The 13,326-nt window shown below is 44.1% G+C and overlaps 1 protein-coding gene across 1 annotated transcript in view; it reads right to left on the bottom strand.

Annotated features, from left to right (window-relative positions):
• TSG101 (tumor susceptibility 101) overlaps positions 1 to 13,326 on the bottom strand; it is a 282,391-nt gene that overhangs the window by 245,175 nt on the left and 23,890 nt on the right. The window contains exon 3 of the mRNA XM_086956058.1: positions 3,999 to 4,064. Coding sequence (XP_086812184.1) covers positions 3,999 to 4,064 — 66 coding nt within the window. The remainder of the gene's footprint in view (positions 1 to 3,998; positions 4,065 to 13,326) is intronic.

The raw sequence follows: 13,326 nt of genomic DNA, 5'->3' as shown, positions 1-13,326 counted from the left end.
AAGACGTAAAATCCTGAAAACATCTAGAATGATGGTAGGGGTGCCCCTTATTAAAATAAGACAATGGATTTCTTTCCCATCCTACAGAGTCCAGGTGGGGTACTGGCCTGAGAACCTGAAACCTACATCCTCACTGGATTGTGGCTTCTGTGCTTAGTTGAGGCAACAGCTACACACATTTACAAATCAAGCTCGAGAAATAGAGGAAATATTTAAAACAAGGATGAAAAAAGTATTTTTTATTGCAATATTTTCCCTCTGACATCTCATAGCTCTGCTAACTTGGATGTTCAATTTAATTTACATATCATTCTTTTGGAGATTGCCTTTAAGTATTTCTTGCAATCCTGTATATTAATCCACCACAAATATATGCAAAAGCTCGGAATGTACATTATAGAGCTGTTTTTTCCAATGATTTGCTATGATTAGCAGAACTAGAGGTTTCAAGGCTCGTGGGGGAAATGTAGGGTTAAAGGTTGCTTTATGTCTGACCGACTTAGCTAAAAACTAGGCATGGTCACGAATGACATCCAACAACACACACACAAAGTAAGTTAAACTCCAAGAGCTACGTCTTATTAAGCATCTCTTACATCAACTTGCACTTGCTTAGAGAGTTGCAGAAACGTTCCGTTAAGCCAACCTAGGGTCGTTCTAGAGAAATAACCCCAGGCAATGCAATTGGGGGTGGGGGGATGTGCCCATTCTTCTGGGGGCACTGTGGCACCCCAGCAGGGACCACGGACACGTCTCAGGCACAGACCCCTTCTGTAAAATGGATTGCACTAGTGCACATTACGTACCCCTGTGATTCCACTTGATCACATTTGCCCTTGAACCCATGCTATTGTACAGATGCGGGCGCAAGGGCAAATAGAATGTTGGGAGGGGCAAAGATTGAACACCAAGTAGAAACTGGCAGAGTCAGAGCGCCTGAGGGTTCCCTTTAGAAAGGGTGACCTGAACTCCCACGAACATTGCAGGTATCCCACGGCAGGAAGGTGCAGTCACAAACTGTCCTCTACATAAAGTATTTCTGATTTTTCTGCTTTGAAATATCGACAGGGAGTTTCAAACAACAGATTCACCTTTCAATACTGTGCTTTGTTCTGCCAGGCATACATTTGCGCCTGCAATGGGGACAGCAAATTTTGCATGGAATATGGTGCACTGTCAAACTGCACCAGGTACACCAAAGTGAGACTGCGACCAGCACAGACAGGAATAGTCTGCCATCTTAAACAATATTAGCCTAGGTGGTTGAAGAAAAGTATCTACCCAAGTCAGCTACCACTGCCCTCTCCTTAAGCCTGGAACTTTAGACTAATTCCAGTTGAGAAGCTGGCTGGCAGCGGTTGGGAGTAGGGGAAATTGCTAAAATCTCCCAATGAGCTAAGGAGGAAATTATCAATAGTGAGCTCCCCTGGGCAAAAGAGGTAAGAGCCTCGATAAGCAAGGCTTATGGGGTGCTAGATTTGAAGGTATGTTTGCCGCAAGACCCCATAATATTTGGGAAAAAAGAATTAAAGACTCAGGGGGTCAATATGTCCCGTAGTTATGACCGGGAATACCTTGCTCAAAAGACCTCGGTAGCACACATGAAAGTGGCTTGGGAGAGCAGTCAACACTTCCCTTACGTGGACCGGTTACCTAGTCATAGTCTGAGGCGAGAAGTCCTGAAAATGCGAATTGGCATAAACCCATGCTATGCAAATAACGGGGTTCGAAATTTAATGATAGGAAGTAATGGGAAATGCACTTGCACTTTAGGAACCACCTGTGATATGTTACATATTTTATTAGATTGTACGAGTTTTTTAGACTTTCGAAAGGAGTTTTTATGTCCGATTTTTAAAAAAATATAGGATTACGCACAGAATGCAAGCTGCCACTCTTTTGGTGGAAATGGAGACTTTAGATATAGCCTATGCGTTGGGGAAATATATGAACAAAGTTAGGTGGTTCCTCAAATGCGCAGAAGAACGTGTATAGTGTAGCCCTTATCCCCGAATAAAGGTAGAGATACTAAGGGATAATAGTAGTAAAAACTGCATTTTGAAGAAGGTATATATAGGAAATTTTAGCGATTTTAACAAATAAATGTTATAATACTCCGTTTTAAAAGGAACAAGAGAAGTTAATTTTTAAGTATCTTGAGGTGTAATTGTGGTTTTAATATTATCTTGTTATGCTGCTGCTCTTTTTCCTGCTGAATATTACCATGTTTTGCTGTTGTCCTTTCTCTTATCTCGGAATGTGGAATGTACTTTTAAGGTTTTAACAAATCAAATAAAGTTTTGTTTGACTGACTGACTGACAGTTGAGAACAAATTGCCCAATTAGTGAGGAAATATTTTGGAGAAGAGCCGCCCATCGTCTCCCAGGACTACTGGCCCAAAATAACATTGTCAACTGTACAAGAGAATAAATTAAAGGAAGACAAACTGCCTAACCACAAATTCCTGAATGAGGCAACATTGTGCATTGGGTGGTGAAGAATCACTCATATTGCAGACTGAAATGGGGCAGGTGAACAAAATGTTGAAAACACAGTTAACAAATGCCAAAAGCAAGTCTGGATATTAGGATATTACATCTTAATATGTACATCCTTGCCTCACCTCTGGATTGATCTGTATACTGTAGTTCCACATGAACCAAATTTACAATATGCAATCAAACGAGCATGCTCAAAAGAACTGCCCGGCAATACCAGAAAGAGGCAAGTCACTGCCCCATACCCGATAGCTATAGGAACATCTATTTTCAACAAGACCTATGAAAACAGTCAAAGAATTTAAAAGCAATATCCCAATTTGGAATTTGGGCACAGCTACTGGAATACAGAATGAGATTCCACACTCATAAACACAAGGGAAGCAATAGGCTAAGTCTGCTATAGGGGACAGAGGTAAGGGCATCCAGAGCAGTTGACTCTCCGGACAACTGAGCAGCTCTGCATTTATAGTCCATTTCTTGATCTTGAAGAAAAATGCGACCACATTATTTTGGAAATAGTCAGTCCTATTGAAAAGGGATTGTCTTCATTTGGTAAGTAGTTTCGATCTTTTTTCCATTGGCTGGTGACAGAACAATGCAGAAACTAGTTAACCAAACAGGTAGACCCGGACTGCATTGTACACCAACAAGCTGAGAGCCTGTTAAAGGGATTTTCACGTGGGAGGCCGAGCTGAAAACACAGGAGTAACAGCATAGACAGTAGGGGGCCAGAAGGAACAAGTAGGGAGGACAGTCATCAGCCATGAGCACAGCATGAACATCAGAAGGCTAAATGGGGCATCCATGGGGGCACAACAATATATTGTGACAGCTCACATTAATCAGAGGTAGAATTATGAAAAAAATAATAATAAATTTGACTTTGTTTGTTTTTTAATTCTGAAATAGTAAACTACGTTTGATAACTGTTTTCATAGTTCAGGCTTTTTTTCTATTTGCATTTATAACGTATCTTTCAAATTTTACTATCTTACTTTAAAAGCATTATTTCAAGCCGATTACTTCACTTAGCCTATTGTGCTCGGTGGATTCTAATCTGTAAACATCCCCAGCATTATACTCTTCACAGTTTTACTACTTTGTTGATAACCATATCACCTGTCACTTTACGGTATAGCCACACATAAAATAATACTGCATCCCACAGTTACATCTAGTGTTGCGGTAAAATAAATCAAGCCCGAGAATTAATTATGGTTTTGTATCACTCTAGGTTTGTCACAGGTTTTGGTTCAGTTCCCTGCATGCAGTGTTTAACACACGGTACCAGTACAGTGTGGCACCTTTCACAAACACAAGCATGCACATCCATTGCAAAGAGTTGAAAGTTTAGTGATGCACCTAAAGCAAAATAAATCATTTTCAGCCAACATGGCATGCTCTCTGAGACTTTCTTGATTGGAAGAAACAAATCAAAGTTAAAAGAAAAAAACAGTCATCATCATTTAGGATGGGAAATACTGTTGAACACCAACCTTTATAAGGCACAGGAATTGTTCCAACAAGGCTTGCAAGCTCTCTTGAAGACCCATCATTGAAAACTGAAAAATAACATCATCGTGTTACATCTGACATTCATATTCATTCAAACGATTAACTAATATACAATCATAAGGCATTAGAGCCCAACTTCAGATCAACAAAACTCATTACACCAGAAAAATATGAACAAATGAGAACATAACTAATAATACTGACTTCTTGAAGTAACAAAGCAACACTCAACTTTAAATGAGAGAAACAATACAGTAAAGAAAAAAAGCAAAGTTGATTGAAAATTGACCCAAAGAGTACATGCTCTAGAAAAATCAGGATGGCGAAAAATAGCACCTTGTGAGTATAGTGCATAACGCTCTCCAAATAGCAGCCTGAGCAACCGCGACAGTTTTTCAAGATGACAAATAAGAGTTTCTAATCCACAGCATGGCACTAAGATTTCGCAGTGAGATCAGAAAAACATTTTACGCGATAACGTAAAGAGTAAGGGAGGAAACTTAGTTGGTGGCTTTTTGTGGAGTACTTGTCAATGCATCGACAAAGTTACACAGTAAAATGCAGTTCTCTCCCACTTGAAATGTGGTAGGCAAAAAGAAGAAACATGATGGCTGATTGTTGTGAAGCATTAGCTTTCAAATGTTTAAAGTTTGCAAAAGCAACAGATATTGTACAAGAAAAACAACAAGCATTTACAATGCAACGGTTTCGCCTTTGGAAAAGTTTGAGCTATAGGTATTGTAAATGACAAAATTTGTATTTATGTGTTGGTTTTGAAAACAGATAAATAAATGGCATTGTCATTTACATTGCCAATAGCTTAATCTCTCGCAACTGTGAGACCTATTGTACCCTACGGACAAGCTCAGCAGACAGCAATTACTACCACACACACACACACACACACACACAGAGCCACACACACCCAGAGCCAGCCACACACACCTAGAGCCACACACACACTAGAGCAGTCACACACACACACTCTGGAGCAGTCACATACACACACACACTGGAGCAGTCACACACGCACACATTCTGGAGCAGTCACATACATACACACACTGGAGCAGTCACACACACACATACTGGAGCAGTCACATACACACACACTGGAGCAGTCACATACACACACACTGGAGCAGTCACACACACGCCCACTGCTCTCTTTAACCACTACTGTGCATATATACAATCATGTCCACAACTGATTAACAAATCAGGCTTCAACTTCTAGATACTACATCTTACAGGCTAACAAAACTTTATAAATAACTAGCCCAAAGAACTCTTAGTAATCTACAAAGAGTTCTTCCTCTCCCTCCACCATTCTTCGTGTCGTTTAAACTATATTACGTTGTACCTACCTACCTTAAGCTCACTTAACACAGAACCTTTTCAAATGCGACTTTCTGTCGCTTGACTGGAAAGATCTTCTTTTCTTATCTAGCCACAAAACACTCAAACGTCATTTCACCCCAAGTGCACTAAATCTCTAAACAGGTGTCTTTTTTGTTAACAACAACATGTTTCGTCTATCCATTTAAAAAAAGATTTCAGCAGATGTATTGTCTATAAAACCAGTGAGTGCCAGGGTACTCCACGGTAAAGGTGTAGTTCCAGAAAAATACAAATAAATAAAGACATCGCCTTACTTAAAACCAATTCAGAATTGCCTAAACTGTCGTGCAAAGTGGCAGTCCTTTTAGGGACTGTGACTTACTTTTCATTGACGGCCTTGAACGACATAAAGAAACAGACATCAAAGAAACATAGAAGGGGGCGGGGGGAGGGGGGGTCAGAGAAAAACGGAAAATGGTGATAAAAAGGAGAAAGCAGTGATGAAGAGGCAGAACCTGCAAAAGTGAGATGATGGAATTGAAAGGTGTTAGAATGGGGTCGAATGGAGTTTGCACAGCCTTGTTTTTCGAAAATCACAGCATTTGGAAGTTGTGCCATTCCAAACAATCTTTGAGCCCTTGAACTTTAGGAGGTGGGGGGGGGAAGAAGTGAATCACACACACAAAATAAGCACTTCTCCCTTTCCCATTCACTTTTAACATTCTTTTGGCCATGCTAAGTACTGTCGAGATGCTGCGAGGAAGCATGAGTGTGAAAGGCACTGCCAGGAAACAGAGGCCAGAACTCTTCCTTCCTCTGCTCGCCTACTGCAGTGGCAGTTTAAGAAGCATTGCCCACCTACCGTGAGTACACCTTTCAGTAAACTTTGAGAAGAGAGAGCCTTCCGGACAGCTTCAGAAACCACCAAGCCTTTCAGACATGGGGACTCTGCCGTCTCCAGCTTCCGATGGTCGCTATCATGGGACTTTCTGACATCACGATGACGTCATCAGAGGAGACGTCACCTGACGGATACTGCGGCCCGTGAGGCTCTTATGTGACAAGACTGCCTTTCATAAGCAGCAATTGATAGACCTTGTTCAAATGTAATTCGAAAGAGCGATAGATATTTTGCGATAAAAACAAGATGTACGCTCCGTCGCACTCATTGTTGGCTTTATTCTGCCATTTAGCCCAGGGGGTCGCTACCAGTGGTGCGTGCAGCAGATGCAGTGACGCCGGGGCCCTGAATCCTGAGGGGCCCATTAATCCCTGATATATGCCAGCGGCTGTATATCTCATGGGGCAAACGTCTCGGAGTGTTGAATGAAAGCCTGTACTAAGAATCAGATAAAAGTATGAAGTCAAAACTAAATAGTTTTATATTCTAATACAAACTTACTTTCCACATGTCTTCGCCATACAAATAACTTTAAAAGACTTTAAAGAATACAATAACATATATCGCGCCTTCCTCTAGAATGGTATGTTAATTGGTAATGCATAGCGCCTATGTGCCATTGGTGTGGCTGCTAAGTGCTGTGGCTCGTCTGCTCTGTGCCGCATCGCACTGACAAGACTATAGCTGCATTCAAATATTGTAATTCACCAGGTCCGAACTGCTCCCGCCTCCCTTGTTTTCGAAGATTTATGGGTCATTGGAAATGATACACGTGGCATGTGACTCGCAACATGTTCCATTTCTCTTAAGAGAGTTCACAGACGCAAACTGCAGATTTGCCTCAGATGCTACACTCTCTGGTTTCCTCCCGTCCTCAGGGTGATAATACTTCGGCACTATCGGCCTCAGCTTTTCAGGACTGGATCCGAAGTGCCGCTGACCTTGTGGCCCCAGAGAAAATCACGAAGCCCAACAGAGTATCCCCTTCGGCCCCCTGGTACAATGAAGATCTTCGACTACACCGCCAACACTGCAGAAATCTAGAAAGGCGCTGGAGGAAGGTCTACTGCCCCATAGCTAGACAAACTTATAAGGATGCCCTTCAGATCTATAAAAAGGCAATCTTGGCCCGAAAAATTGAATTTTTCTCGGCACAAATCAAGACCGCTGCTAATTCGGCCAGAGAACTGTTCTCTGTTGTCAACACCTTGTCTTCCCCCCCGTTGGGCCTGAAGTGGAGCCCTCACAGGTTTTTTGTGACGAATTAGCTGCCTTTTTTATCACGAAGGTTGCAGATATATATGCTTCTTTTGAAGATAATTCCAGAACTGAATGTAGAGGTGGTAGCGGGGAAGAACCATTGTCTCTCCACAACCATGACCATTTTTCCTGTTTTCTACCCGCCCCACATGAGTATGTGATCAAAATCATCTCTACTATCAAATCGGGCTCCCCACTGGAGCCTTGTCCCCCATCTGTGATGTCAAAACTCACAGAAGTGATTTCTCGCCCTCTCATGGAGATCTGCAATATTGCATTTTCGACAGGTCAATTTCCAAGTATATGGAAGAACGCTGTCATAAAACCCCTTCTGAAAAAACCTTCCTTAGATCCCACAGCTGTTGCAAGCTACAGACCGATCGCGTGCCTGCCCTTTCCCGCCAAAGTATGCGAATACCTGATGAACAGACAGCTCTCAGAGTTCGTCGAGACTCACCATCTTCTCGACGACACGCAGTTTGGTTTTAGGAAAGGGCATGGAACAGAGACTGCCTTGATAAAGGCCTCTGACGAGATCAGGGTGATCATGGACCAGGGAGGGGCGGCTGTCCTTATCCTTCTGGATCTGTCAGCAGCTTTTGACACGGTCGACCATGCCACCTTAGTCGACCGTGTCACTGCTTTGGGGATTAACGGTCGTGCCAAGGATCTCATTTCATCTTTCCTGGCAAACCGTACCCAGACAGTAAAGCTGGGAGATTTCTATTCCCCTATCTCTGCACTCCCTTGTGGAGTCCCACAAGGCTCCTCGCTAAGCCCTATGCTTTTCAATATCTATGTAGCGGACTTGGCGAGGATAATAAAGGCCTATGGGATACAGCTTACATCGTATGCAGATGATACCCAGCTGGTGCTGGGTATCCACAAGGATGGTCACACTGTAGCAGCCAACTTCCAGAAAGCTATGCTTGAGGTCAGTAGCTGGATGGCCCTGAACTGCCTTCGCCTCAACTCGGATAAGACCGAGATTATGACCTTCGGAAGACTCTCCCCTGAATGGTCTCATGGTTGGTGGCCAGAAAAGCTTGGCCCCCCACCTGTTCCAGTGGAAAAAACCCGAAATTTGGGAGTGATCTTTGACACTAAGTTGGTTTTCGATCTTCATACCAACAAGGTTGTGTCATCATCTTTTTTCATTCTGAAAAAAATAAAGAAGTTGCTGCCTTACCTCCCGCCGTCAGCTGGGAAGACTCTGGTTTCTACCCTAGTCTTCTCCAGGATAGACTATGGGAATGCACTCTTCCTTCATACCCAGAAGCGTGTCACAACGAAGCTGCAATCTATTCAGAATGCGGCTGCTAGGATTCTTCTCAACATCCCTCGTCGCAAATCCACCACTTTCGGTATTCGTCAGCTTCATTGGCTGAGAGTCGAGAGCCGTGTTAAGTTTAAGGCCCTCTGTATTGCTTATAAGGCTGTACATGGCACGGGACCTAAGTTCTTGGTTGAAGCCTTTCAACTGTATACTCCCAGCAGGCAATTAAGATCGGCCAATATCAGTCTCCTCCCTGTGCCACGCACAAGATCGGTCACCTGGGGAGACAGGCGCTTTCTTGTGGCCACTCCAAAACTTTGGAACCTCTTGCCACTAGCCATCAAAACCGCCCCGAATCTGATGAGCTTTCGCAGGCTCTTGAAAACATGGCTGTTTAATCAGTAAGAGGATGGCTTGATGATAGACTCCAGTTTGCTCCACAGCGCCGAGACACCTTCGGGTATTTGTCGCGCTATAAAAGTTGCGTAAATAAATAAATAAATAAATAATGAATGAACCTGCTTCCGAGGTGTGAGTGTTTGCTTCAAACGCAGCCGTTGAGCCTTCCGAGGTCGATAGCACAGCGTTATGGAGAAACATGAGGGCGGCAGGGTGTGGGGATCAAAACCCAGTAGTTAGCACGGGTATTTAGGCATGGCTGCAATGCGGGGGTTGAAGTCCTCTGCTCCCGCTAGGGGCCCCAAGGACTACACCTCCAGAACGCTCTGCGGCAGGCAGGAGCGAGCCTATAGCAGGTGACCCGGACCTGGATGGCGCCGCTGCCGAAGGAGGGGTCGTGTCTATCTCGAGAGGGCCCCCCGCAGGTGAGTGCGGGCGCACCGGAGCTCGGGTCGGAGGTGCTACCGGCTTTTAGTTCTCCCACTATCTTGAGAGGGTGTAAGGGGGGGCTGGAGGGGGAGCTGAACGGCGGGGGTCAGCACACCTGTGTGAGGGAGCCCGGGGGCACACGCGCATTGCTCCACGCAGTCCTCATGACACGGACTTTATCTTTCTCAGACATCCACATGCACCATGGCACACGTCATCGCGCTTTATTAGGGGGTGTGGGGGACAAGGTATTTATGTCTCCCCCACGCCTCCGAGCAGTCTCTTTTGTTCGCACTGCCCTCGATGTTGCTGTCCCCTGACGCTGTTTTGTTGCCCTCTGGTCGCGTGCATCTTGGCGAGCCAGAGGCCTGGTCTGGCGTCGGAGTGCTGTTTCCGCCGGGCCAAGGCTTGGCTTTGCTTGCGGTGAGTCGGTTGCTGTAGTTTCTGTTAATTTTGCCGTTTCGGGTGAGGGGACAGCGGGGGTTCAGAGGCCAATGCCGTGCTCCAGTGCCCAGTCGCGGGTATTTGGGGGCATGTGTGCTGGGCTCGCGCGTGGGAGCTGGTCCGGGAACCCACGGAGAGGCTTTGGATGGCGTGAAGTAGCTTTCCGCCACGCTGGAGCGAGTGATGTGTTCTTTCCTTTTTTCATGGTGCGCTATGTAAACCTGAGGTATGTGGGACCGCTGGGGTTGTTAATAATGTTAGCTCCGATGTCGGGGTGTGGAGCAGTTTAAGTTGGTGCTTTCTGTTCCGCAGCATTAGTTGTGTTTGGGCCGGAGGGCTCAGCGAGTTTTTCGGCTGCGCCCTAACGGACACGGGGACTGCAGGGATCCTGCTGCGAAGTCCGTCCGAGGCTTGTGCCGGGAGAGACCTACATTATATTTGCCCGCATGGAGGTTTTGCATATTATGCCCGATACTCGCTGTAATTTTAAAACTGTTTAATTGTTTTTACATGGCGAATTCTACACTTCCACTCAGCTGTCCCTGTAACTAAGCATGAAGTTTACCGCAGGGTGTTCCCTGGACTTCCGTTACTTGGGCAGGCATGCTGGTGGGAGTGAGGTCAGCGGGATTTCTCTATTGCCTGCCTGATAATTTTGTCGTGCTACCGGACAGATTTGATCAGTGAGCAGATCATTGTAAGTGTAGGGCGAGGTTGTATTCCTATTTCAGGGATGGTTATCTGGAGCGCAAAGGCTTCATTGAAGTGGGACTGCAGACTTTTAGGCTTCGGCCACAATACTAGGCAAACCTTGGGTGGCCAAATGTCGTTCTGCTTGCTCGTGCATGTGCTATCTCCGGGTGTGGTAGGCTTTTTCAACACGTGGTAGTGCTGGCGGCCTGGCGTTAGTAGCGCGGGTGTTTTGAGGGGCCTCCTCATGTGCGTGTGTTTTCTTGAGAAACCCCTCTCGCTTTGCTTCACCCGGTTGCGGCTCCTGCTACCCGTAGCTGTGCTTGGGAGCTAGGGTTCTCGTTTCCCTGAGCCCCCCCCCCCAACAGGAGGAGCTGAGGCGGGGTGAGTTCCTTTTCTCCGTTGTTTGTTCAAGCGCTGATTACACTTATCCTTCAAGTAGTTTCTTGGCAAGTTAGCGGCAAACTCCGAGTTTTCACGCAGTCGGGCTGTGTGGGGTTGGGTAGGCACAGTTTATTTATGTTAGTTATGCGTTTCAAATAGCGTGGTCTTGACACCTACACAGCTCGATTTTTATGAGCTCCGATAGTGTCTCTCTCACACACCCACAGCGGGCGGGAGGGGGGCAAAAACAAAGACACGGACAGCGGGCGGGAGGGGGGTGAAAAAGACATGGACAGCGGGAGGGGGCGAAAACAAAGACACGGACAGCAGGCAGAAGGGGGCGAAAACAAAGACACAACACAACTTACCTCATAAAGGAGAGAACAAACATTCAAGTCAGGTCCCGGGCCGGCAGCCAATCACAGCGCGGCCCGGGGAATTACGTCACGGGGGTGTCCCGGCCGGCAGATTCGGGGGCGTGTTTTTCGCCCTCTCCCCTTCCCATTGGCTGGAAGGTAAAATTCCAGCCAATGGGAAGAGGAGAGGGCGGTACTTAAAAAAAGACACAGAAACGCCCCCGAATCGCGTTTTCACCGGGAAAGCTTAATTGACAGCCTCTTTCTTCCAATGGCTAGCCTCCATTTATGGAGCTAGCCAATGGAAGAAGGGGCGGATTCAAGTCCCCCATATAGTAAACAATAGCTTTCGACTGGGAGGGGCACTGTTTCGCAGTGCCCCCGCCAAGGTCGAAACCTAAAAACTGGAAGATTTAGTAGTTTTGTATTGTAAATCTTTAACCGTCCAAAATATACGGTATAGTGAAACTTCCACTTTAATTATAAAACAAAGCTAGCGCAACAATTCTAAATTGGAAGACAGTTTGATAGAAAAATCTGGAGCTTTCACCTACAATAGTCTTTTTTCCCCACCTGGTGAAAACATGAATGCACGTATGGAACTCTTGATGTTCCCAACACTAAACAAGCCTTAACTCCGCCAACAAGTCTTGCTTTATAATGCAAGTGCTGAGCTATTGGTTTTGCTAATGCTTGTACGTAAAGTGTTGTTAAAAAAAGTTAAAAAAAATAAAATCTAAATCTGGAGGAAAAGCAAACTTATTTCACGAAATCTCGACATTGTAGAATTAATGCAATATTTTCAGACTTTGTAAACAGCATGGTATATTTTTCATGCAAGAAAATGAACAGAATTAAATGAATAAGTGTTCATGGATGAATTGTTGTTCATGGGAAGAAAAAAGCGAATTTCAACACATTGGCTTAAACTGTAGGATGATGTAAAGATATTTTTCAGTTTTAAGCACCTAGATAGGCCTGACACCATAATAACGAGGTAAAAGAAAAAAAAAACCTGTTTTGGTCTCCAATAGAGAAATCAAGTATTATCTGATTATTTAGGCCAACTATAGTGCAATTTAAGAAAATTTGTATTTCTGTTTACATATGTATATGAGTTTATTCACAACCGTATAGATCACTGATATGCTTAAAACTGGAAAATATCTTTACATCATCCTACAGTTTAAGCCAATGTGTTGAAATTCGCTTTTTTCTTCCCATGAACAACAAGGTTTTGGGATTAATGTGTAAATGAGTTTGTTGCAAGTATAATTGTGTGTTTCTAAACGAGTAGCAAACTGTTGATGGTGTAGTAGGTAGTTAATAATAATACTTTTTAATGATCATTTGTCTGATATTGTACATTTTATATTTTTGCAGATTTTCCTTATATTGTGGGAATGTTTATAATTTTATCCTGATGAAGGTTTTGGCCTGTAAAATCAAGTGGCCAAAACCGAAACGCGTTGATGCCCTTGTGTATTGGGATACACTAAAATCATTGGACTATACAACGTCTCCAAACCAAAGATATTTATACTAGATTGGAGGATGATTTACATAAGTCAGCTTACAGTATCCCATTATATTTTTTAACCAATGTATTGTGTTGTTCCAACTTTATGATTATTACTTGCATGTATTAGTTCTGGATATATTATTTATCCTTTTTATTGTGAATCTTTTAATAAATTGTGTACTTTTGTATGATTTTTAACTATTTTTACATCATTTTTATTGCTACTCGGAATTGAAAGTGTGAACTGACTAATGTGTGTTAAAGTTGCAAGTTTTTTGTCTGCTTAGAATCTGTCCAATGGTGACCT

This window comes from Lissotriton vulgaris, chromosome 2_1 (assembly GCF_964263255.1).
Source record: "Lissotriton vulgaris chromosome 2_1, aLisVul1.2, whole genome shotgun sequence".
NCBI lineage: Eukaryota > Metazoa > Chordata > Amphibia > Caudata > Salamandridae > Lissotriton > Lissotriton vulgaris.
Note: the sequence above shows the minus strand (reverse complement) of the source record. Positions and strands in the feature narration are given on the sequence as shown.